The sequence below is a fragment of the Oncorhynchus mykiss genome, chromosome 2, assembly GCF_013265735.2.
Source record: "Oncorhynchus mykiss isolate Arlee chromosome 2, USDA_OmykA_1.1, whole genome shotgun sequence".
NCBI classification, from domain to species: Eukaryota; Metazoa; Chordata; class Actinopteri; order Salmoniformes; family Salmonidae; genus Oncorhynchus; species Oncorhynchus mykiss.
The window spans coordinates 73054240-73078546 of NC_048566.1; the positions used below are offsets into that span (position 1 = coordinate 73054240).

Below are 24307 nucleotides of genomic sequence, written 5' to 3' on the forward strand. Positions count from 1 at the left end.
CCACATTATATGGGATGTGCAAATTCATGCTCTCTCCCTCCATGTAAATATCTGACTGCAACAACAGCGCACACAACACACCCATGAACCTACGTATGTCAGTTGCTCTGATAATAAAAACAGCCCAAACTCAAAGTGAACAGCATACGAAAGACTTGGATTATTTTAGAGGCTTATCTCATAGGGTTTGGCCCGAACACTTGGCATAGTGACTTAGTTGAACTTTACAGACCAAGGCAGGTGCTTGAAGAAGGCGATCCTAAAAATATCCTCACAAGAAGGAGAGACTCAAGAAGGCCTCAGTCTAAGCCTATGTTTCTTTCAGCTTCCTGTCTAAATTACAAGAAGTTATATATTTACACACTAATAACAATTAGGGATTACTCAATTGAATTACATTTAATTTTACCAATGTCAACTTTAGCCTTTCGAGTGCTTCACAAATGGCTTGCCTCTACTTTTTGTCAATTGTGGCAAATTATTATCTGTTCAATTGATATGGTTAACCTTCAATGCGATGGATGATATGAGAGATAGTCTAACTGATCAATCCATTGATTTATCAATATTTCTTCTGGTTAATTTCCAAACTTAAACAATTGCTAAAAACCTGTCATGTACTGTATGGCCATGCAGGTCCAGTTTAAGTAACTCGTTCCCTGTAGATTGTGTTTCACGATTGCTCTTCTTATATCCATCTTGAACAGTCTGAACAGCAGTGACAGTTCTCTAACATTAGAACCAGCAGCGCAACTCCCCCCCCCCCCCCCCCTCCCAACACACACATTCTGAAATTGCATTTTTGTCCCTCCCAGTTTTATCATTGGAATGTGATACAAAATAGGGGTGGGGGGGCTTTAGGACCCTGCGGACAACTCTGAGTGATCAGGTAGGCTGTTTGGAGTATTTATCAGACTGGATAAAAATATATAATTTAAATGATGTCCCCCCAACTTCTACAACCAAAGTTGCACCCTTGATTAGAACTACAGTATATGGCTACTGTAGATTGTCAAAGGGAGCAGAGGGCTGTTGAAATACCATCACACTTCAGTATCCCATGGAGGCTGTCTGGCTACAGCCAACTAATACTTAAAGAGTTAGCAGGGAGACTACTTGATACATTATCTGGCAGCTCTTTCCTATCTTATGCCTCTCAGATTGTGAACAATGCCTCGAGGGGCTGGTTGACCTGAGTCTTTCACCAGCAGTACCTCTTCACTGATTGTACACTTGACCTGATCTAATACAACACCTCCCAGGAGGACAATTTCAGATCCATAGATAGCACTGGGCACTGGCACAGTTATGGTCCAGTATCCTGAGACAAAAGGACAAAAAAACATTAAACAGTATTCAAAACTAAATCATCTCAGAATTACATAAGGGGAAAAAATCTCAATACATTGTACTTACTGTAGTATGGCCCACTGCCAACATGCTGGCACAGGTGTGAAATTGGCTTTAAAACTGCAACATGTTCTCTTAGCATCCTGACAAAATGTGTAGAATAGCATTATAAAACAGCACATTTAGCATACTCCTGAGATGGACAGTGTCCTTCCCAAACAGTAGTATTTACTACCTTAGAAATAGGAACCTACATCTTGAAGGGGCTGCTCTCCTGCCCATCAAATCGGTCATGCCTAGGTGGGATACAGCTTTTGTCAAATTTGAAGTCAAACGTAGTTTTTTGATCATTTTAGCTAACATTAACACTTTACCTAACCTTAACCTAATTACACTAACCTTATAAGTGAATTCTCATAACCTGCTGCGCAAGTTATCCTAAACCTGCTACGAAAAGTCAAGTTTGACAAAAGCTATATCCCTTCTAGACAAAACTATCAAATCCCATATATAGTCATATCAATGGTCAAATGTCTGAGAGCAGCGAATCACCGAGTAGATCCATAAAGAAAGATAGGGCAAGGGGAAGGGACCCCGAGATGCCGTCTCCAAAAAAGTATTGGATGTCTGAAAGAATTTAGTCCCCTCCCCTTCTCGACAGTACATATTTGAAAAGGCACATTCAAGAAGAGCTTGCACTCCAGCGCAACGTTCAGTGAAGCACAGACGCACAGTCTCTCTCCTCGGGTCTCTTTCGAAACATTTGGTGGAGCCAAACAAAAAATAAGCAGCCATGGATGCCATCAAGAAGAAGATGCAGATGCTCAAGCTCGACAAGGAGAATGCCTTGGACAGAGCTGAGGGAGCCGAGGGAGACAAGAAGGCAGCAGAGGACAAGAGCAAACAGGTCGGCATTATGTATGGAACATCTAAATGATTCTAGAAAAGGCACCTGAATACCAGTGGCTCTGTTCGCGGCAGTCTCTAAACGTGGATCGATCACCTCTTCGATGTGGATGTATCACTTTTACGGATCATTCGAAATAAGGAGTATTTAAGTGATATTTATGAATAACATATCACGACGGGTAGGCTAATAAGTGACCTGGGTATGAATTATCGGAATAATTGTGTTTACTAATTACGTCCATGTCACTGATTGATGGGTGGGTGAAGTTGTATTAATGTAGCCTAATTATAAAGTAGGAAAATACATGTGTAGGAAAATTACTGTAGGCTAAGTATAAGTAGGAAATATAGAATAATTACTGTAGGGAATATGGATAGGCTATTGAAAAACGTATGCTTCTTTCAGCATAAATGCAATAGTATATTCACTTTGATGTTCTATTCAACTAAATAAAATGTTGTCCTTTGCATGTGTAGTTAGAGGATGAAATAAGTGAGTTGGAAAAGAAATTACGGATCACCGAAGATGAACGTGATAAAGTGCTTGATGAGTTCCAAGCCGCCGAGGAAAAGTTTCTGAACGCCGAGGAGGTGGCCACCAAGGTATTTTATGTGGTTCGCATGATTTTCCCTAACTTCTCTCCTCTTTCTCCCTTTCTCTGTCTGTCTGCGTTCTTGCGCCTTGTGCGCGCTCACGCCCTCTGTTTCCCGCTGATCACCCCTGTGAAACTGTCCACACTAAAACAAACCTCAGCTCGAGGATGACTTGGTAGCTCTGCAAAAGAAACTGAAGGGAACAGAGGATGAGTTGGACAAGTACTCCGAGTCTCTTAAGGATGCCCAGGAGAAACTTGAGGTGGCTGAGAAGACAGCCACGGACGTAAGTAAAGGGCACAAAATCACCATTCCTGCACACTGCTTCCCAAATCGGTTTCACATCAAACTGTAAAATATGTAAAATGACAGAGTTATGTGAGAGGCCTTTATTCGGCCTCATCACTCGGTCTAAAGTCTTTTTTCAGATGACCAAATGTAGGTTGAATACTTTTTAGGTGTGATGCACCTGTCCAGCCCTAAATGTCTATGGGCCAGCTGGACTGTAGCTTATTATGATAAAGGAATAATATTTAAATCACAAACAATCATGATGTCATGCCAGATATTATTGAACTGTCATTTTAGATATTTTATGGTTGTGTGTCTGTTGTCAAAGATCACAAATCACCTAAATCATATCAATATAAAGAACAAAGGTGTTTCAGTGTTCTGGTATTTGAATCTCTCCACATAGATCGCCTACATATGAGACCCCAATGTCAATTTAAGACACTAAATCAGATTCCTCTCCACAGCTCCTTAAAGTGGGGACATTTACGAGTGGAAACTGAATTTGTTAAACGTGCAGTCTCCAAGCAGAGTGCGTGTGCACCGCACGGATAAATATAGCCCACTGCTTTATTTGGTCATTGGTCAAGTTAGAGCTTACTTTTTGGGCTGCGCTTGTTTCTTGCAACAGAACAGACTAGGCCTATAGTAAATTAGTTTCCCTTAAATTTAATTGTCTAACTATTCTACCATCAACCTGAAGTATTTTCTAATAATGAGATATTTACTCATTAAATACACTTTTAGACCATTGGTATTTAAGATTATTCTTGTATCTTATTATTAATGTACTTTGTTGTTGTTTTGAGGTACATTTAGTTAAACTCATACTCTAGAGTGTAATTTGGCTTCCCTGCGGTATAATTTGGCTTCATGCAGGGAAGAACTTGAAATTAGGGAAATGCTCCATAAAAGGAAAACTGTCGCTTCATGCATGACACCGGGAGCTGCATTCAGGGGCTGAAAACAACATGTATAAAATACCTAGGTTTGTCGTGTTATGGCATGATAATCCTAGGCTAAATAAATATGGAAAAACATTAGCAAGGCAAGTTAACTTAACTATTGCAGGAAAGGAGTTCAGGAAAAAACGAATTTGTTGACCTCCTTGAGTAAAATTCTACAAATGCATAGAAGGCCTCTTGGTACTCTTTAGGAATTATACATTCTGAATATCTTTTCAATCCCATGTGTACTGTCTAGATAATACCAGCAGATGGTGCTATACACCCGTGCAAGGTCCCTTAGTCAACGCTTGTAGTAGCTGGGCGTGCCCTTATCATTACAGTACGTCTACCACAGATACACTTTTTATTATGACCAAATGTTGGTTAACCATTATAATATTACGACAACAAGAAACTAAAAATAAATTATACTTCCCGTATATTTTCGTTTGTAGCCTTGAAAAGGTTATGAAAGCATGGTTACTTCCGGTGTTAACGTTCAGTTATTGCTGTGTGCGCTCCTCACAAACGACTCGAGTACCGCGGGCAGCCTCCCTCCAGGTACATTCCAGGGCGTTGTAGCGCTCCGTTTCCATTTCAAGGAAAGTGTTAACGTAGTTTTCTTAGCAAGTTGAAATAATGACCGGTATAACATCACTGGAGGCCGTTAAACGGAAAATAAAAACCCTGCAACAGCAGGCAGACGGTGCTGAAGAGAGAGCTGAAAGACTACAGAGAGAATTGGGCTTGGAGAGGAAAACCAGAGAATCCGTAAGCATATCATAAAATAACTGCAAAAAAAACAAACATTTCTCCAAAAGTGAAACAATGATATATTTATTTTGAGAAGTTTAATATCCGAGTGAGTAGCACAGACTTTAAAAATCCATGGTGATGCACTGACATAGCGGAATTTCTCTGACATCTGTGCTTCTACACCTGCAGTGCTTGCTGTTTGGGGTTTTAGGCTGGGTTTCTGTACAGCACTTTGAGATATCAGCTGATGTAAGAAGGGCTATATAAATACATTTGATTTGATCCCGTTGTGTTAGCTAACAACCTAAATGTATCATGCTCATTGATTACGATTCGCCTACTCGGACAGATTACGAGCTCGAGGCGAATTTGATGATTGCCCCAAGTGTAAATAGTGTTTAGCTGTAGCGGTAGAGCGCGATTTCAATGATACTGTAACCACCATGTTTCTGATGTCATAGTCCGTTTATATTTTCTCTTAATTGATGGCCATGATGTACAAAGGTAACTGTTTTCACAAACAGTTATTTGATTGAAATATTAGTTTGTTTAATGGTACTGTATCACCCCCAATATTCATCTCTTGGGTATGCTAGGCTTCTATGCACATGCTTTAGTGCACATAATAACCTAAAGTAAATTGTACTTTTTTAAAAAAAAACATAATTGCAGCACAGAGTAAACTATTTTCCATTTAAACAGGAAATAACGTCAGAGAATGTTGCAACAGAGCTGCGAACAACATCAATAGCAGAATGTCGTTTTAAACAAGGTTTCCTTATAAGGACAAATAGTTGTCGCATGTTCTAAAGAACAGGGGGCCAGCCTCTGAGCTATAGAATCAGGAAATAAAGCCTGTATGAATTTGCTGCTAAGCAGGTTAATTGCCAACATCAACATGGTCACTTCATGTTAGTTTATTTGAAGGAGACGTTTTGGGTGGGGTTTGAAAAACCACTAGATGAACTGATAGTCATCTTAATTTCACTGGCTAGTTTCCATATCGCCATTCACAACATGAGATGGACCCTGCGCACCACTCTGGTGTTAGTATGTGATCAGGCCTCTGAGCGGTTAACCATAGTATGGTGGGGTATGCAAAATAGGTCAACTTTGAGCACCTTTATCTCTTGAATGTTTTGGCATTCAAGTCCAAAAACTCACTTTCTGACCACTTCTGCAATGGGCCAATATGTATGTGGGAGGTTTCATTCAATTCAAATGGGCTGCTGTCAAAAAGGGATTGAAGTGTTTTTAAAGATTCAAAATAAGTCGACTTAGAGATATAGATATAGAAACAAAGAATAGAGCAGTGGCTGTCCATATCAATTGTTTCTGCTATCAAATGTTCTGTTTTATTACCACAAAAACATATTTCTAGCTGAATTTGACACTTCCTCAGTATAAAATCTCTTATAAAATAGTGTGACGGTTCCGTAACTTATTGTTGGTACTAGTGGTAAGGTAATTAGAACAGAAGGGAATACACTTGATCAGTCACACCACCAGTAAAATAACAATAAAGTAGACATTTTGAGAGGATGAAAGGCTGAACATCATCTAATCTTCAGATATGGTCCTCTGGGGACTCTTCATTGGTGTGTGTGTGTGTGTGTGTGGCCTTTGACAGTGTAAACCACTTTGGTGCACCATGAGTCCTCGTTAATGTCACCTCTGGGGTCCAATAATGAGGCCAGGTATTCAGCCTGTGTCAGCCAGGAGCATTGTTGTCATTACACAGTGTGTGGAGTGCTGCTCAGCACAGGGGAATCCTCCTAGGAAGGCCCTTTTCTCTCCCCAACAGGTGACACTGTCATTAGGCTGGCAGATGGAGATGGCACTTTTTAAATAGTCATTACCCAGACCTCTCACCTATAAAACACACAAGACACTGAGGTGGAAAATTCACCAGTATTCTTTATGTTGATATGTTTGTACTGTATGTTTGTCTTAATGCATTTTACCCCACGATGCAGGTTCTGGCAAGTTCTTCTCTTCTCTCCTAGGCTGAGGCCGATGTCGCTTCCCTTAACAGACGTATCCAGCTAGTTGAGGAGGAGTTGGATCGTGCTCAGGAGCGTCTGGCAACTGCCCTGACCAAGCTGGAGGAGGCTGAGAAGGCGGCTGATGAGTCCGAGAGGTATATATTTATGGTGGATAGGGTGTTAGACCATAGACTAGACTGAGTTTCTCTTGCCCCCTTACTGTAGTTGTTAAGGCCTTTAGCAAAAGTAATGGCTGGCGGTGCCACTGACCGGTTCCAACAAACATAACCTGTTTCAGCGGTGACTATGAAATCCTGAATAAATTGGCCATGAGGCTCTGTTTCCATTCCTTTGTTTGGTGTATAAACAACCCCTCTATGCTGCACAGCCCAATGCCTGAACATCTGAGACTAGATCAGACCCTGTCTGGGCCTACCCTGTCATCTCCAGTGATCTAGTGGTGCAGTATTTTCCCCCCAGTCCCATTAAAAAAGCTGTCCAGCTGCCCAGGCCTTGACTTTGAAAGGGCATATTAAAGTTTGCCAGCCAGCGTGGCTGTGCGGTGGGCGTACCACGGCACTCCCAGAGAGCTGCTTGCAGTGGTACCTGCCCACCCAGGTTTAGTCTGGCCCAGAGATATTGATTTGAGTTATTGCGTTACAGTGCAGTGCATCTGTGAGCCTGGGAATGGGACTCATCCTAGCCTAACATCTGCTGCCTGTCTCTCCCCTTCCTCCCCACAGAGGCATGAAGGTCATTGAGAACAGGGCCTCCAAGGATGAGGAGAAGATGGAGCTGCAGGATATCCAGCTGAAGGAGGCCAAGCACATCGCTGAGGAGGCTGACCGCAAATATGAGGAGGTGAGTCTCTCAGCTGCTGTTGGCCACACAATAACATAATGGCACACACTATGATTAAGTCCACCCTGACATACCCTGTCATATAGGGTGTATGTACACAGATATTGGGTGTATATACACAGCCATTTTGTGTATAGTGTAACTCCTTGGTGTTCTGCACCTAAAGGTTGCCCGTAAGCTGGTCATCATTGAGAGTGATCTGGAACGTACAGAAGAGCGCGCCGAGCTTTCAGAAGGGTAAGATTTTTGTTCACTGTCACCTAGGAGTGACGCTGCACATTATTAACATGCATGGATGAGGTTATTTAATGCCACGCCTTGCTCAAAGTTAACTTTTTATTTTGGATGTGTTGCTCACTCGTTGTTGCATGTACTATTAATTTGCATGTGTTTCATGTTTTGAATGGCCTTTTGTTCACAACATACACTAACAGACGGATTCGAAGAGCGGAGGACGAGCTAAGAGTTTTGAAACAAAGCTTAAAATCACTTACAGCTTCCGAGGCAAAGGTACTGCAGACTAACAAAGTATTCTGTCAGGTCTATCTTTACATACTTATGTACGACTTCTTCTTGTCACGTTCATTCACTCTGCTGAATGAAGCCTCTCTTTCCTGCTAGCACCTTGCTCTGCTTTGCTCTCTTCCTATGTGTGGGCTTATGCTCGGGATATCCTAGAACTAGAGCCTTTTACACCTTTAACCTGGTAGGAACAATGCCATATTAGCATTCTTAATTTGACCAATCTGTAAGCTAAAAGGCATTTACAAAAGTGTCTTTGTAGTCTCCACCTTTATTGTTGTTGCATTCCTGCTGTGTTAAGGCACTTTGGTCTCCTTCCTGTAATTCCCCTAGTTCGTATTTATTTTGTTTTGTTTCTTTTCCCCCCTCCTGCTCTCCCTCTGTCCATCCTGCTTCCACTTGTCATCGGTGTCTCAATACGCCTCTCCATTTTGGCACAATTTCCTCTGGACCCTCCACTTCCTCCGCACCTTCTCCCCTCTAAAACAACAGCAAATGCTCTGAGCTTGAGGAAGAGTTGAAAACTGTGACCAACAACCTGAAGTCACTGGAGGCCCAGGCTGAGAAGGTAGGTAGTCTGCCGCTGTGTTCAGACCCAGGCATGCTTTTCAAATCCCCCCCAGAGCCATGCAGGAGAATGAATGGAAGGAACTTGAAGAACCATTTACAGCAGCACTTGGGTCATTGGTTACAGTATCTGGCTTATGAAATTGGAGAGGGATAAGATTAGTAAAATGTTGTACTTAAAGATGTCAGGCAATTACCTTTCAGTATTTGTTCTGTTAATTGAAGATAAACCTATTGCATCTAAGCCTTGTTGCTTATGTTTCTTTTAGAACTGTTTGATAAGTCATTAGATGTAAGGTCTTTTGTTTCATATTTAAGATAAAGTGGGAGGGTTTTTAGGCTCTGTCTGTCTCTGTAGACTGGTGCAGATGTTACAGTTGGGTAGATGCATGACTCCTGTTTCTGCTTCTTTTGATCTACAGTACTCACAGAAGGAGGACAAGTACGAGGAGGAGATCAAGGTCCTCACTGACAAGCTGAAGGAGGCAAGTTTCACAACCCCCTTTATCTGGGGGCTTTGGCCAGAGGCCAGGCTATTCCAGTACTGTGGGTACTGTCGGCCCACAGTATCACTGACTGACATTTAGACTGATTCTTAAGATCCTGTCTCTCTCTACCACAGGCTGAGACTCGTGCTGAGTTCGCTGAGAGATCAGTAGCCAAACTTGAGAAGACCATCGACGACTTGGAAGGTATGACTTTTTTGCAGTTCATTTCAAAACTGTACTTTGCTCTGTTTGGAGTAGGTCTACATTTTATAGTGTCAGTGAGTCTCATTCATGGCCATTTGGTAAGTGTCTATGCTTCTTTCAAAATGTCTTGAACAAGAGGAGGAAACCCTCTTGCCTTCTATGCTACACCTTGTCAATATAATCTAATCTGTGCTGGTCTTTGCTACCTCTCACAATTTCCATTATCAAATTTATATTCTGAGCAACACGTGACCCTGATTGAGTCGGTGTACTTTTGGGTCACATCTGAATGGAAATGACTTTAGTAGTTGGACATTTGACAGGTCATCCTATTCACTCTAAATTCACTTTGTTCATAGGTTGGGTTGTTTTTGCCGGTTGATCTGCAACAATTAAGTTGCATCTGCTTAATGAGAATAAGCTATTAGTCACAGTATGGGGGATATGGTAGGGATATGCTGCCCTACAACTGCTTGTTACAGTAAATCCTCCATCTATAGGTTAAATAATGTAGCAGGAGGCTCTCATAGTAATTAGAAGGGCTGAAGAAACAGTCATATGGCCATGATATCTCTGACATGAGATGTTCAGGACTCTGTTCACTATTTCTTGATGATGCTGAGGAATTTGTCGACTTCAATCACATTTCTGTTCTATCCTCTTCTGGTATAACTTTTTTTTTCTTCCTTTTCCACTCTGTCACTCTCCCTGGGCTGTTTCACCCACCTCCCTCTGGGGTCTTGCTGATGACCCGGATGCCCTTCACCACCCTTCCCACACACCCCTCCACCTTTTCCCCCTCCTCCTCCCTGTCTGTGCACTTGGCCCACGTCCCAATAGATGAGTTGTATGCCCAGAAACTGAAGTACAAGGCCATCAGCGAGGAGCTGGACAACGCCCTCAACGACATGACTTCCATGTAATTCTTCATCTGAGCTGCCTGCTTGTGCCTCTGTCGTCACCTCCTTGCACCTCCCATCCCCATTGTCCAGCCATCACAATCTTCTGTCTATCTGAAATCCATCTGTTTCTGTTCGTACAAGATAAAGTGGTTCACATTACTGTTAGAAAGCACCTAATTATGTCTATACACTAGGTAGTCTAAAGGTCTTCGTCAAAGGATAGTTAAAGGGGGTTGTATATCGTAAGTACTGGCTAACTGTGGGAATTTTTTAAGCTCACTCAATGGTTTCCATTCTCACTTAGACTTGTTTGTGGTTGTGAGGACATTCTCTCCATTAAAGTCAGTTACCATTTTTAGCAGTGCAGTAGAGTACTTGAACCTAGACTTGTTTTGTATGAACAGAATACAGCATGGAGGTTCTTTGTTTACCCATTTGGGCTTCCATTTTAATAACTACCATAATGTATTACTTTTTACACAAAAGTAATCGTAATTCATTTTGTGATAGTATTTTAAATGTACATTGTTCGACCAACAAATTAATGTCTTAATTTCAAAATATTCATAATATTTTGTTAGCCCTTAATGCATGTGAGGTGTCTATTGAAATGCAATATTTCAATGTGAGCCGCCTTCTGGTCTTTTAAACTGAGTTTCTCCATGTAGTCTGTGTGCTTTTGTGTTCTGTACATTTTCCAAGTGTAGCTCACTTGTTTTTACTACTAACAAGGTCTACTTCTGTATGGAAGAAAGGCCCTATGCGTCCCCCTTGAAATTCCTTTATGTTCATAACCACAGTTGAGGGGAAACTGTCACAATCTACAGTCTGGTTGCCTTTGGAAGTTGTCTTTTTGTTGGGTTTTATGCTGTGCCCCTTTGGCATCTGAGAATATATCAGATGTGTCAAAGCTGGAGGTGGAGCACCATGTATGACAGATGTTTGGTCAACTGATGCTCCTCATGACTCCTTGGAAAGGTCTTTCATGTGATCAGAGGTTTGGTGTGTTTGAGGTGGTTGCTGCAGTAGTTGTCGTACACTGTCTGTATCCCTCCATGGCAATACCTCCCAGTGGGGCATTGTGGCTCTAGCCTGTCCTTTGTGCTGTGGCGCCAGTAGCGCTGATGTGTTGCTGCGCGTCTGTTTCCCAACAAACCCCCTATAGCAGTACCTCACTGTACCTCTTCTCTTCCGCACAGATAAATTGTTTACACCTCATCAAAGACGCCTCCCGCCAGCTGAGCAGCATCGCTCTGCTCTCTCCCGGCCTTTCTTCCATTTCCCAACCCTTCTGTCCATGCTTTCCTTTACTCCCCATGTTCTCATCCTGTCAGTGTTGTATCCCATCTCTTGTATAGAACCTCTGAATCTTTCTGTGTTGTATACAAATAAACCTTCTTCCTTCTATGTAAGCTTTATCTCCTTATTCTATCCTTTTCTGTTCCTTCTGAATTTAATTTTCATTTCTATTTATTTTCAAGCGGCTCTAATAATAAAACTAGGGAGCCCTGATGTTAGTAATGTTGTCATTGTTTTTTTTAATGTCTCAGGAACCCATAAACAAATGTTATGGTGCTGGCATTCTTACAAGTTCAGTTGAAAGTACCTCTGTTTTAATGTCCATTGGTGTTGATTAACATTTTCATTCATTTTGAGAGGCGAAATGTGCACTGTCCAGTGAACAGTTCTTGCAATTAGGCCTACTATACACTTGTAGCTCTTATTCAACTTTCCCTCATTTAATAGTCACTACTCCCTTAGGTATGTACCTATCTTACAGCCTTAATGAAGGTATGTTTTTTAAGGAGCATCATGGCACATACGGTTGTTAAAACAAATGTAGCTTTTAAGGCGACTGTCATTTGGCTCAATACAGTATAGTTAATGTAATGTTTTGATAGGGAGTTGGCACATGTTGGATTGCTATTGAACGAGTAGGGAAAGTAGTAGGCGTGAAGAGAAGCACAGTATGTAGGATTGTCTGCCTTTGCCTGTTGAAAGTGAGTTGGAAAGAGTAGTAAGATTGACTATTGAGATGCTGATGTTGATGACATGAAGTCTGCAATTTGCAATATCATTTTATTGTTGAAATAAATTTATAGATATGCACTTTCCGAATCATTGTTTTCAATTAAATGCGAGCATCACAGGCACTAGCACTTAGTTAACTGCACCTAACTCGCAGTATTTAAGTCAAATTGTTAGCCATTTTGTGTTCCAAGCACTTCATTCATTCGCAACTAGAGTTTTGAATGTCTAGGCCACTGAATTATATGTTCTCCCACAGTCAGTGTTTTAATGTAGAACCGTGTGGTATGTAATGGGAGCGTGGAATATCCTGGGCATCTATGACATCAGGTAGTGATCCTCCATACAGGGCTGGAATTTGGCAGCTTTTATACTGCCTTAGTTGCACCTATAAGACTTTAAGCAGGATCTGTACAGTACATGCCTTCTGGTGCTGGAAGGTATATTTAGACATTGAGTAGAACCCACTGGCAATTTGTTACTCTTTAGCTCAATTATCCACCCCAGAGAAATGTTGTTCATATCTCCATTCACAAAGTTCAGAGGCATTCCACCCATCCCCTTCTGCAGTTACTGCACTGTTCTGTGGAGAGTAGACTGAATGTATGTATCTATGCCATTTTCAAACAAGGTAAGGTATCAGGTGTGAAGTGATCCCACATGAAGCTTTCACTTGAGCTCTAGTCTGTTACTGCACTGATTTCCTGTTTTCTTTCTCGTTCTCTCGCTTTCCTACCTGCTTTCTGACTGCAAAGATCGCCTCTACCAGCAACTTGACAAAAACCGCCTTCTTTCTAACGAACTAAGAGTGGCCTTGAATGAGGACTAAATAGTGTGAATGTTTCATCCATGAGCTTATGTACCGTAGTGACAGTATAATGCTGTGTAAGAAAGATACGTGCTTGTATTGTGTTTGTATGATGCCCATAATGCTGGAGATGTTACTGCTGGCTAACAAGCTATCCACATTGTAATGGGTTAATCTATATACTTACTGTATACTCTTACAACTAGGTACTGTAATGTGCCTTTATATACCATTAAATATACTATACGCACCGCTATTGATTTCCCCAGTTTAAGAATGGTGAAGGCAATGCTATAAGAGCTGTGTACTGCATGTATGGTTACTGCCACAGCATAGTTACAGCATTGTTTTTTTCTCTAACTGAAAGCGTTTTGCTTTTGATGGCTAATTATGTAACTCTGACTAACAGTACATTTTAATTCATAATCAAAGTCATCTCGAATATTGATGGTCCTTGGCCTGCTGTTGTGGGGTGCTTTTGCATGTTGTGGGTTGCTTGCTTGGATTTTAATATTTTTGTTTTATTTGGTGTTTAACAGAGAAACTGGCACATGCTAAAGAAGAGAACCTCGATATGCACCAGATGCTGGACCAGACTCTAATGGAACTAAATAACATGTGAAAGCCTGGTTTACACACTGGTTTGGGCTTTCTGTATTTTTACCTCGCATGCCATGAATCCTCCTTCCATTCCATGCCCATGTTGAGGAACACAAACCGATGCTTTTCCTTTTGCACCATCCTGCTTTCAGTGGAACTCAACAAGGAAGGTACAACATTTCCTTAATGAAACCCAAAATGAGAAACACTTCTATTTTTGCCAGCTGATTTTTAATAATGATGTCAGCATTTTGTAATCATTGAGTTTAGTTTATTTTTGACAAGTTATCAGGTGAAATTGTGTGCCATTTGCTACGAAGGTTATTTTTATCTGCATTTGATAGATTGAAGGGGATGAATCTGGCACATACCCATTTCACACTGGTTATGCAAATACCTTACATTTCAATCAAAGACAAAGTGGAAAAATGTTGCACTTAATTCAACTTCAACGTACGTACAGAATTAGTGTAGGAGAACACATGATTTTAGTTTTTGAAGACTTCTGTATTTGTTAAAGTTTCCTCAAGTAAGTATACATTGGACAAGCCTGTCCACATGCATATTGGTGCTGTGTTAGGGGGTTGTTCCACCAATTTGGTGCCTTTTTGAGAAGTGTTTCTTGATTTCACCTAATTTAAACATTCTGTCATCAAGAGCACATTCATGTTCAACGTTTTCCCATCTCAAGACGGGGAAAAAATACTATAGTAAGTCCCAAATAAAGTAACGGTTGTTCAGACTGTAACAGGGTTGTTCAGACTGTAACAGGGTTGGCGACATAATCTTAAATCATCCATAAATCCCCTTGTGACATAGGGAATAGAAGTTTGTGCAACAGGGAGTGGTAATTGAAGCCTGTATCTATGGGTAACAGAGTTGACGTGTTATGCTCGACCCACTCTGTTTTCCGATTTGACTATTAGATAAATTTATCAAAAGAAACATTGTTTTCGAAAGGAATAGTTTCAAAGAAACAATGATGGGGAAACTGTAAAGACATTTTAGGGTTAAATAGGGTCAAATCTTCCTAGAGGATTTTGGCACTTTAGCAAGTATTTATTCTATAAAAAAAATCTGACTTATTGAATTCTCCATGTTTATATTAAATGGCACTTTGAATATAACATGCTTTTCAAATTCAGTATTGGTGCACAATTTCTACTTTATATCAGAGGGATGCAAAAAGCACTTCGTGGAACAACCCTAGGACATTTTAGGAAAGGCCAAAAATTAATTTAAAAAAAAAAAATGTTTTGCCTATATCAAACCGTGGCTAGAAAGAGATCAACTTATACTTCTGGAGTGTATTTGTTTTTCTTTTCATCCTTAAACTCTTTACAAAATCTCTATGGAAACATTCTTGCTAAATGCATTCCTGTTTTTGTTTAAACCATGGTTCAAAACAACAATTTTGTATTGTCTAGAAATATGATTTGAATCATGTGGGTCTGCCTCACTTGTTTTACTATTGTTTTATTAAATTAGATGTTTTAAATGTATATCTTCTGACATGTAAAAAAAATAAATAGTGAATATAAATAAAATTGCACAGTTTGAGATTTTCTAAAGTGGAGTATTTTTATTTGGTTGTCCTTAATTGTTTATATATATTGTAAAGTATCCTCTTTTAGAAAGATTCTACAAAACACAATCAATTGGAAGTCTTCAGGCACCTTGAGAGGAATTAAGTGGACCCCTTAAATACAGTGCTGCATTATAAACCTTGTTAACCCTCAGCTTTGTGTGTGTGTGTGTGTGTGTGTGCTTCCAGAACAAATGGTAATCTGTTCATCTTCCAACCTTGTTACATTGACTGCTCATTCTGATCTAGGTGTTGGTTTGACTTCCAGAGAGGTCATGCAAGAATATAGTCTAGTCTACCTATGTAATTTGGCATCTATATTTTGGTACTAAGCTTGGATTTATAGTTTGAATTTAAATTAATTGTAATAGGCCATGTGCTGTGTCACTGGATTATAAATGACCCATCATAATACAACTAGTTGTATGCCAGGTGAGATTGCAAGGAGTGAAAATGTAAACAAGCTCATACAGAACAGAGGGCATTGTTACTCTCTAGGTGCCGACGGGAGCCATGTGTTGGCATGTAACCTCTGAGAGAGTATTTTTGTCACCCTGGGGACTGGGTGATAAACTGAAGTTAAGGTAAGAGGACTATCAGCCAAAGAAAGGACATGTGCCTACTACTACATTTGTATCTTCTCTCCGAGATTGTTATTCATACTGATGACCATCTGGATAAGAAAGGATACTAATGAAAAAGCAATCATGGGGCCATCTGTCTTACTGGTCCTTTTTTTATGGACATTACATATCTTTTATGCAATTTTATAGACCTTACTGCTAGTTATGCCTGTATTGTATTGAGATGATGTCAATGGCTGTGTGTGGTGTGTCATTGCGGTTTGGTTGTGGTATGCTGTCATATTGTTGCTGCAGATTTAGTACCCAAGTAATTGCCTCTAAGAGAAACATTTTGATTGAATAGAAAAATATAATGTATGAATTTGATACAACTGAAATATTTCATTCTATAAAACAAATGTGGTCAAATTGGCAATATATGAAGTGCATTTGTTGCATTTGAAATAGGGGAGACTGGTTTTTTTTCCACTCAGGAACTGGAGGCAGTCGGGTAGGGATGGTGGATGGTAGTTGGAAGAGCGCACTTCCAACTAGCGTTGCGGTAGCTTTCGATGAAGAGGAACATCAAGACGAGCAGCTGCTTTATAAGTGGGATGCGCTGTTGAGCGCTACATCCTGAGGTGTTCGTGCTGATTGTACTGAGATTGTGACAGCCGGTTAAATGGCGTCCCTTGAGAAGGCAAGAACAAGATGTATGTCAGGAGAAGTCCAGTATTGTCATAATGAGTATACTTGGAATGTGGAGGGAAAAGAAGAGGCAGATGAGGTTTGAGAGAGAGGAAGAGGGGGAGCTCGAGTCGGTTAAAATTGCGGGGGAAATGGAAATGGTTTGTTAAAGAAGAATGGTAGAAAGTATAAGCAGAGTGAGCTGAAGACAGGAGGATAAATGGAAGCGAATGAGGTCGAAGTATCGGAGGTGGTAGGTGTGGTGATGTTCTCGGAGCCCGAGGCTTGCACGGAGGGTCAGGATAAAGATGAGTCCGTGACAGTAGGAGTGAAGTTTTGGGAAAAAGTGGACCCTTGCCTTTTGGCGGATCCATTTGTGGTTTCATGGTGGGTGAATACAGAGTTTGTTGCTGTGGAATCGGTGAGGGTAAACAGAAGTGGTCTTGTTATAATTGTTTGTTTCTGCTGGTCAGAGGGAGAAGGCGCTCCACTTTAAACGAATGGGGGGGCAAGAAATGTGAATTGTTTTGCTCCCAAGAAAAGGGGGCAATTGAAAGGAGTGATTACTGGGGTAGCATTAAATGTAAAAGTTGATCAACTGAAGGGGAAGTTTCCCAGTGTTTGTGATGCTCGTCGTTTGGTACAACGCAAACAGGGTGGCATGCGTGGTGAAACAGAAGTCATTGTCTGTTCTTTTGAGTTTTGATGTCTTTTCCCGACAAAGTTATGTTGGTATATATAAGTTGTCCTGTACAAGCTTTTGTGCTAAATACATTACGTTGTTACAAGTGTCAAGCTTGTGGGCATGTGGCAGCAGTGTGTAGGAGGGAGGGTCCAAGGTGTGCAGAAGGGCATGAGACAAAGGAATGTTTAGCATTGGGAAAAGTAGTGGTATATGTTAATTGTAGGGGTGCCCATGGGGCTGGGGATCAGAAATATCCTGTGTGAGAGAGGCAGGTTGAGGTTTCCATGGTTAGAGTAGTGCAGAAGTCATATGCTGAGGCAGTGAAGAAAGTAGAGGAAGATGGGTCAAGAGGGAGGGTTCCTGAGAGGAGTGGTGTGCAGTAGATCTGTACCAGTACAGAGGGATCGGCCAACAAGTGATATATATGTTTCAGTAAGATTGTATTTTAGCATTCATAGCAATGGTTATGAACTGTACTGCAGGGATGGAACGTTAAGTCTCAGAAAATTGAGGATGTGGTGGCAGCTGCAGAGGTATTTGGGTGTGCGAGACTTGACATCAGAAGAGTTACAGGGTGTGTTAAGTGGTGGTGTCCCATCCTTTCAAGTTGTTGACATGAGGTAGGACTAAATAGATTTAAATAGTGGGGTAGGGTGGTGTTTTTATTTAATTGATATTTGCATTTGTGTTTGTGGGTGTAGTGGAAGGGTCTTTTATTTTGTTTTACATTTGTGGTGGTAGGTAGTCTAGTGGTTAGAGCGTTGAGCCAGTAACCGAAAGGTTGCTGGCTTGAATCCTTGAGCTGACAAGATCAAATAATGTCGTCCTGCCCCTGAACAAGGCAGTTAACCCACTGTTCCCCGGTAGGCCGTCAATGTTAATAAGAATTTGATCTTAACTGACTTGCCTAGTTAAATAAAGGTTAATAATGTTTTAAGCAAAGTTCAAGGGGGTTGTACTACAGTATAGTAGCGGTAATGCAACATCTAGTGGATGCCAAACGCCGTTAAACCTCATCGAATAAGAAAAATAAGCGTTTGAAATTGATCTGAGCTCCCAATTCGTCATTTGGCTAGTACTGTCTGGATCGGGGATTGATTGATTTTGTCTGACGCAAGCAGGGGACTCAGGAAATGTTTCAAACTCGATTCGATTGTAGCGATTTTCTACAGTAAAACAAACGTCAGTCGGTCGATAGGCTACAGAAAAGTAAATATGTCGCGGTTATTTTACTCGCCATTCAAGCGTTTTTGTGTCAAGTGTAAAGATTTTCCTGCAGTGACCGCGCGTTGTTATTCCTCTTTGTTGACTCCAATTCGGTGCCCCCAGCTGTCAAAACAACAGACCTTTGTCGTGTTACAACAGCAGCAGAGAAAATGTTTCGGACCTTCACGCCTAACTTCTCGGTTTTACTCAAGGTCAAAGTTTTGGATTGGGGGAATAGGTGCGGGCATTGTTTTAGCTTTGGGATTGAAATATCACACTGACATAGCTGAGCTCTCATGTGAAGAGGACTTCCAACATACTGGAAGATATGGTGCTGCCATTCAAGTTAGCAGAGACCTTGTTCAGCGGATAAAGGTACAGGTATTTGACGTTTTTTGCATTCAGAATGTTTTTCTCCTGAAATTAAATGTTTAATAACATGACATTCAGTTGACGCATGCAGTTCAACCTCGTTTCAGAACATGTTCATACATTTTCTGTCTATATCTCTGTCCATCGCCCCTTTTTTGCTTGGTGTGACAGGATGAGGTTGGGGCTCCAGGGCTGGTGGTCGGTGTGTCTGTGGATGGCTCTCAAGTCTGGTGCGAAGGTTGGTGTCATGCAGTACCTTTAGGTTCACTGTAGTAGACACAATACACTTACTCCTCATATGTTCACAAATTATTGCAATGCATAATGCTGCTGTGTCAAACAGGTCCCTAACTAACTGATGTCCATGTTGCAGGACTTGGCTATGCTGACTTAGAGAACCGTGTGCCCTGTGGACCAAAGACAGTGCTGAGGATCGCCAGCATCAGTAAACCCCTAACTACAGCAGCAGCAGCCCGCCTGTGGGAGGAGGGGAAGCTTGACCTCGATGCCCCTGTCCAGAAATACGTCCCTGAGTTCCCCCAAAAACAGTTTGAGGGAGAAGAAGTAAGTTGAGTTTCTGAGAAGTTGGAATAAAGATACATTCCAAACGAGCATGATCCTCTCACCTCAAGCACTATTTTCCCCTACATTTTTCCAAATATTTGTTTTTGTGTGGTTCTTGAGGATGTTTTTTCTCTTTGACATGTAGGTGATAATAACTCCACGGTTGATTCTCTCTCATCTGAGTGGCATACGGCACTACGAGAAGGATGCCAAGAAAGTGAGGGAGGACAGGGAGAAGGCCAAACGACATTTAAAACTGCCTGGTAAAGAGGAAAAGAGCTTGTCTGAAAACAAACCCAAGACCGAGGACAGCAGCACCAAGAGCAAGGAAAACAAACCGGCTCAGAAGAAAAAAGAGTTTGAGCAAGAAGAGTACTACCTGAAAGACCGCTTTGAAAGTGTCATTCATGCCTTGGACCTGTTCAAAGACGACACTCTCGTTTTCAAACCTGGTAGGAGCTATGGAAGAGTTATCGCTGTCAATCAAATGAGTCCTATGTGTATTCAAATTAATTTACGTGAAAGTAAACTAGTGTTTTGTCATCTGCAGGCACCACCTTCCTGTACTCAACCCACGCCTTCACCCTCCTCAGTGCCGTGGTGGAGAGAGCTGCTGGCCAGCACTTCCTGGATCACATGATGAAGATGTTCAGGGAACTGGGCATGCTCAACACTGTGCCAGATGAGAATGACCCCATTATCTATAACCGCTCAAGGTAATGAATGACCAATCTCCTTTTGCTTCACTGCATATCAGTGGTCAATTGGTCTAAGATCAGCTTTGTTATTATGTTCTGGTTATTTTTATTTTTTTCAAACAAACTGTATTTTTTTTGTTGCAGGTTTTATCATTTCAATAAGAAAGGACGCATAGTAAACTGCCCTTACGTGGATAACTCCTATAAATGGGCAGGAGGTGGCTTTCTCTCCACTGTGGGAGACCTGCTCCTGTTTGGGAATGCTCTGCTCTTCAGCTACCAAGTGGCCAACCTGAAGGACTGCACAGACCTCCTGCCTGGCTTCCTCAAACCAGAGACAGCCCAGGCTCTGTGGGCCCCTGTGGACAAGACAGAGACCTCCTGGGATAAGGATGGGCTGTATGCACAGGGCTGGCTGGTGGTGGAGAAGGAGCAGAAGTATGGCCAGTGCAGGAGGCGCAGGCATTATGTCTCTCACACAGGGGGCGCCGTGGGGGCCAGCAGTGTCCTGCTGGTTTTGCCCAGTAAGACAGTCCAGCATCCCGAAGGACAGACTACAGCCCTACCTCAGGGAATAGTGGTGACCATCATCACTAACATGCAGTCTGTGGGACTCAACAGCACAGCACTGAAAATCGCCCACGAGTTTGACAAAGCTAGAGGCTAATAAGAGTTTATATTCTTTACAAATATAGAAGGATAAAACTACCGCAAAGTGTCAAGGCACTACAATATCTTTACTAATGGCAGTGGATGAATGATTTATCAGCAGCACTCTTTTGTATATTTGAATTTGATACTGCTTTTATACATTTCAGCCCATTTTGTTGAGTAATAAAAGACAATGTTTGACATGGGTGTGCATTGAATATTAAGTCATTAGTTTGGTAGTGTTGTTAATCTTGATGCAGATAAGTGACAACCATTCTCACCTTTGCTGAACTGGGCCTTCTAATCTCACCACTAGGTGGCAGCAGTGTACTGCTTTGCTATAAATAGGAACCAGTGACTTCTGAAATCACACTGTTCAAAACTGATAAGTACCTCAATGGTGAATCTACTTCAGCAAACCAATTGTAGATCATACTGCGGGGGAAGAGCATGATGGTATTGAGAGACCTGAAACTACCCACATAGTCAGCAGTTTGCATTAGGTCTTAAGTGTACTGTCTGTTCAAATGTTTGGGGTCCTCTCTTGATTCGAAATGAAATTCACCCCAACCCTGGTTTGCCTCGTTACTATCCATCCCATTTGAAACACCTCAGGGGCAGAGTGGTGAATTGATTTGGTCTTAATTGGCCATGAATAGATGACATGACTTCTGGTAGTTCATTTAAAGATGAGGGACTCGGCACCATCTGTTGGTTGGCTCTCAAATGTACATCTGAAATGGAACTGGGAATGTCTATGGAGATTACAATATACCACTCACTATCTAAGTCTGAATTCTCTGTGGTCCAGACCCATTGAACCTCTTATGAATGCCAACACCCCAATGTAAACGATTGCATTGATAGCAGGAACTATCATCTTTACTTATAGGTCAATTACATCACTTCAATAGTCTTGATTGACATTGATTACTGAAGACAACACCTTGTTTCTTCATACGCAATCACAAGAAATGTACGATTTATTATTGTGATTTGTGATATTACACATGAACATTCAATAATACAAGAAAGATGCTTACTGTAACTAATGCTCACTTCATGTTTGACTTGTATGAAAGTTGAACAAATAGATGCATTATTGATACATTGGGAAAAGCATGTGAATTCTACATGAAGTATTCAACGTATTGCCCCAATATACTCTAATCTATGGTATCACAGGCTTAGAGAAAGTGCACATTCACAATTGAACTTCGACACACTCACTGACTTCTGTCAATCAAAGCATAGACTAAGCAAACATTTTACAGTCATAGTATTCCTTTGAGTGAAGGCATCAGGTTTCACTCCATGCCATTCCATCCACCAGCTTCAAAAGCATGTATTGTGTGTCAGTGGAAAATAGACATTGGAATGAAACACATTGGCTGCGTTTACACATGCAACCAAATTCTGATTTTTTTTTCCACTAGTTGGTCTTTTGTCCAATCACAATGAGATTTTTTCACAGATCTTTTTCAGATCTCTTATTGGTCAAAAGACCAGTTAGTGAAAAACGATTAGAATTGGGCTGCCTAAAGGCAGCCATTGTAATAGGTTGTAGTCAGTCCTACACCCAGTCACACAGTATGGAGAAAAAGTGTTGTGGCTGACTGTCTTTGTGTCTACAGTAGCTTCAGCTTCTGATGGCCACTCAAACTGGCTGCAGCTTGACGTTTGACGCTTGCTGCAGAATGTTTGTGGGTATAAGTCTCCTCTGTCCTCCTGGTCCTTCATAGCCACATCTCCAGCAGCATCCAGACCCACACCATATCGTACCAACGTCCATGAAACATTTTGTTATCCAATCCGATGTCCCCAAAACAATATACAACAGGCCTCATACTCTGGGCTCTACTCTCCAATACTGTTGTTCACTGCTTTTCTGCTGGTTATTTGGTTTGTCCTTCCATAGCCTAACAATAAAACAAATACAAGGAATGACACAGACGTAGAAGAAACTATCAGACCTGACAACACTATTCCTGCATACTTATCGATTCATGAATCAAGCTAAATGAATGTGTTACTTACTTGCAGGTGTAGTAGATTACTACTACCAACACGACTAGAATAAAAAGGACAATGATGACCACAGCAGCAACCAGTCCTGTCTCCCCTGCATCATGTGCAGTGGTGAACAGCTGGTACTGCTCACAACGACTGCCTTTGTAGTTCTCACTGCAGCTGAGGGAGAAGGAACTGCATTATTCTCAAGAAAGCTGTCACCAGTTGAGAACCAAGAGCCAGGGTAGGTCTGCCTGGTCTGAGCTGAAGTAAAACAAAGGCTAAAACCATGCAGAAGTTCCCAGAACTTCCTTAGCCCATTGCCAAGCAACACTGTACACCTGCTCATGGCTGACAAACTGTTAGAGACATTAGAGAATAGTGATGAGAGAGTAACTTACAGACAAGTAAGCGTATCCATAAATGAAATTTTAAAGCATTTTCCTCCATTCATGCAGTACGAAACCTCTAACTCGTTGCATGGGTCACCATGGTCTACAAAAGAGAGAATAGAAACATTTCAGGTTAACAGACACATAAAACAAATACAGTTACATAATATGGAAATTCTCAATAGCATTCCTGATCAAAATATTTCGCCAAACTCTTACCTGCCATCATTTGAATGTTTATTTTCCTTGTTTCTATCCTGAAGAATGTGACAGGGTTCTCTAAGATCCCCACCTAAGAATCATGTGCAATGTACAAAAGTAAAAGCTCGTTACTAATCTACATAGACAAAATTATGAATTTACATAGACAACAAGATAATCAGAGAAAAGGCTTCATGTTTGGTACTTTCTTTCTGCACTAAAACAAGGTATAACAGAAGTAAACTGGTTATGCGTCCTTAATCATATCACCGTATCACTGACTTATCGCCATTGTATGAAAATAATAAAGAGGTTTGTTATTCTCTTACAAATAGTATTGTTATGAATCTGTCCTTACCACCTCAGGAAATCCCAGTTTGTGGTAAGGTTAGTGCAGGTTTCTTAGGTGAATCACAGAGACAGACTGTTGAAAATAACTCTGCCAACTGCTTTTTGTTGGGCCTTCAAAAGCACAAATGTGGGCGTGTTCCATTGAGCCCAGAAATGTTGTGATAGCTGTTTGTCCACATTGTAAATGGCATGCTAAATGTCAGGATTCTTCTCTCTATTGATTCTGATTAATTTTGGTAGGATGCCTGATATAGTAAAATGGGGTCGTTTTCAATGACTGCCTCAGAATACAATATCCCCACTACAGAGTAAGTAAACAAAGCCTTCCTCACTGGAAATTACGATCATTTTACAATTTTGACATTTCACTAATAAAATGTGCAGTAGTGGTTTACTTTCAAACAGACAATAGGTGTCTGCATTCACTGTAATGATGCATTAATGGATTAGTTTGTTAAAGCCAAGTAATTATCATTGCATCACACAATCTATCCAGGTTGGGCGTGGATCACCTGGTGGATCACTTGTTT

The 24307-nt window shown here is 41.2% G+C and overlaps 3 protein-coding genes across 10 annotated transcripts; 2 read left to right on the top strand and 1 right to left on the bottom strand.

The window, feature by feature from the left end:
* Positions 1–1888: 1888 nt before the first annotated feature.
* On the top strand, positions 1889–15359 carry LOC110495666 (tropomyosin alpha-1 chain). Of its 5 annotated transcripts, none has more exons than XM_021571018.2 (10): positions 1889–2257; positions 3014–3139; positions 6854–6987; positions 7576–7693; positions 7860–7930; positions 8708–8783; positions 9205–9267; positions 9405–9474; positions 10315–10393; positions 11576–11788. In XM_021571018.2, the coding sequence occupies exons 1-10, from the start codon at positions 2144–2146 to the stop codon at positions 11577–11579; spliced, it is 855 nt and encodes a 284-aa protein (XP_021426693.1). In that variant the 5' UTR covers positions 1889–2143; the 3' UTR covers positions 11580–11788. The 5 variants fall into 5 exon arrangements, with proteins under 5 accessions (XP_021426693.1, XP_021426712.1, XP_021426721.1 ...); XM_021571046.2 differs by lacking the exon at positions 3014–3139 and adding an exon at positions 2737–2862 and having other exon boundaries at positions 2020–2257; XM_021571037.2 differs by lacking the exons at positions 10315–10393; positions 11576–11788 and adding an exon at positions 13752–15359.
* Positions 15360–18177: 2818 nt separating this feature from the next.
* lactb (lactamase, beta) lies at positions 18178–21030 on the top strand. Of its 2 annotated transcripts, none has more exons than XM_021571075.2 (6): positions 18178–18919; positions 19082–19148; positions 19284–19474; positions 19620–19926; positions 20025–20190; positions 20317–21030. In XM_021571075.2, the coding sequence occupies exons 1-6, from the start codon at positions 18548–18550 to the stop codon at positions 20837–20839; spliced, it is 1626 nt and encodes a 541-aa protein (XP_021426750.2). In that variant the 5' UTR covers positions 18178–18547; the 3' UTR covers positions 20840–21030. The 2 variants fall into 2 exon arrangements, with proteins under 2 accessions (XP_021426750.2, XP_021426759.2); XM_021571084.2 differs by having other exon boundaries at positions 18179–18913.
* Positions 21031–21780: 750 nt separating this feature from the next.
* On the bottom strand, positions 21781–23870 carry LOC110495704 (pro-neuregulin-4, membrane-bound isoform-like). 3 transcript variants are annotated; one of them, XM_021571097.2, is made up of 5 exons: positions 23785–23870; positions 23445–23517; positions 23235–23328; positions 22861–23013; positions 21781–22742 (listed from the first exon to the last, which is right to left on the bottom strand). In XM_021571097.2, exons 2-5 carry the CDS (start codon positions 23452–23454, stop codon positions 22667–22669), a joined length of 333 nt encoding a protein of 110 aa, XP_021426772.2. In that variant the 5' UTR covers positions 23455–23517; positions 23785–23870; the 3' UTR covers positions 21781–22666. The 3 variants fall into 3 exon arrangements, with proteins under 3 accessions (XP_021426772.2, XP_021426782.2, XP_021426785.2); XM_021571107.2 differs by having other exon boundaries at positions 23756–23851; XM_021571110.2 differs by having other exon boundaries at positions 23788–23844.
* Positions 23871–24307: the final 437 nt, after the last annotated feature.

What these genes read in the sequence shown, in the direction of transcription:
- LOC110495704 (XM_021571097.2), bottom strand. An exon ending in ATGGATACGCTTACTTGTCT is followed by an intron (nt 23,014 to 23,234) that starts GTAAGTTACTCT and finishes CTTCTCCCTCAG; the next exon opens with CTGCAGTGAGAACTACAAAG. An exon ending in GTAATCTACTACACCTGCAA is followed by an intron (nt 22,743 to 22,860) that starts GTAAGTAACACA and finishes TTTTATTGTTAG; the next exon opens with GCTATGGAAGGACAAACCAA.
- lactb (XM_021571075.2), top strand. Translation starts at nt 18,548, where the DNA reads ATGTCGCGGTTATTTTACTCGCCATTCAAGCGTTTTTGTGTCAAGTGT. An exon ending in AACAGTTTGAGGGAGAAGAA is followed by an intron (nt 19,475 to 19,619) that starts GTAAGTTGAGTT and finishes TTTGACATGTAG; the next exon opens with GTGATAATAACTCCACGGTT. An exon ending in ATTATCTATAACCGCTCAAG is followed by an intron (nt 20,191 to 20,316) that starts GTAATGAATGAC and finishes TTTTTGTTGCAG; the next exon opens with GTTTTATCATTTCAATAAGA.
- LOC110495666 (XM_021571037.2), top strand. Translation starts at nt 2,144, where the DNA reads ATGGATGCCATCAAGAAGAAGATGCAGATGCTCAAGCTCGACAAGGAG. An exon ending in CTGACCGCAAATATGAGGAG is followed by an intron (nt 7,694 to 7,859) that starts GTGAGTCTCTCA and finishes CTGCACCTAAAG; the next exon opens with GTTGCCCGTAAGCTGGTCAT. An exon ending in GACCATCGACGACTTGGAAG is followed by an intron (nt 9,475 to 13,751) that starts GTATGACTTTTT and finishes GGTGTTTAACAG; the next exon opens with AGAAACTGGCACATGCTAAA.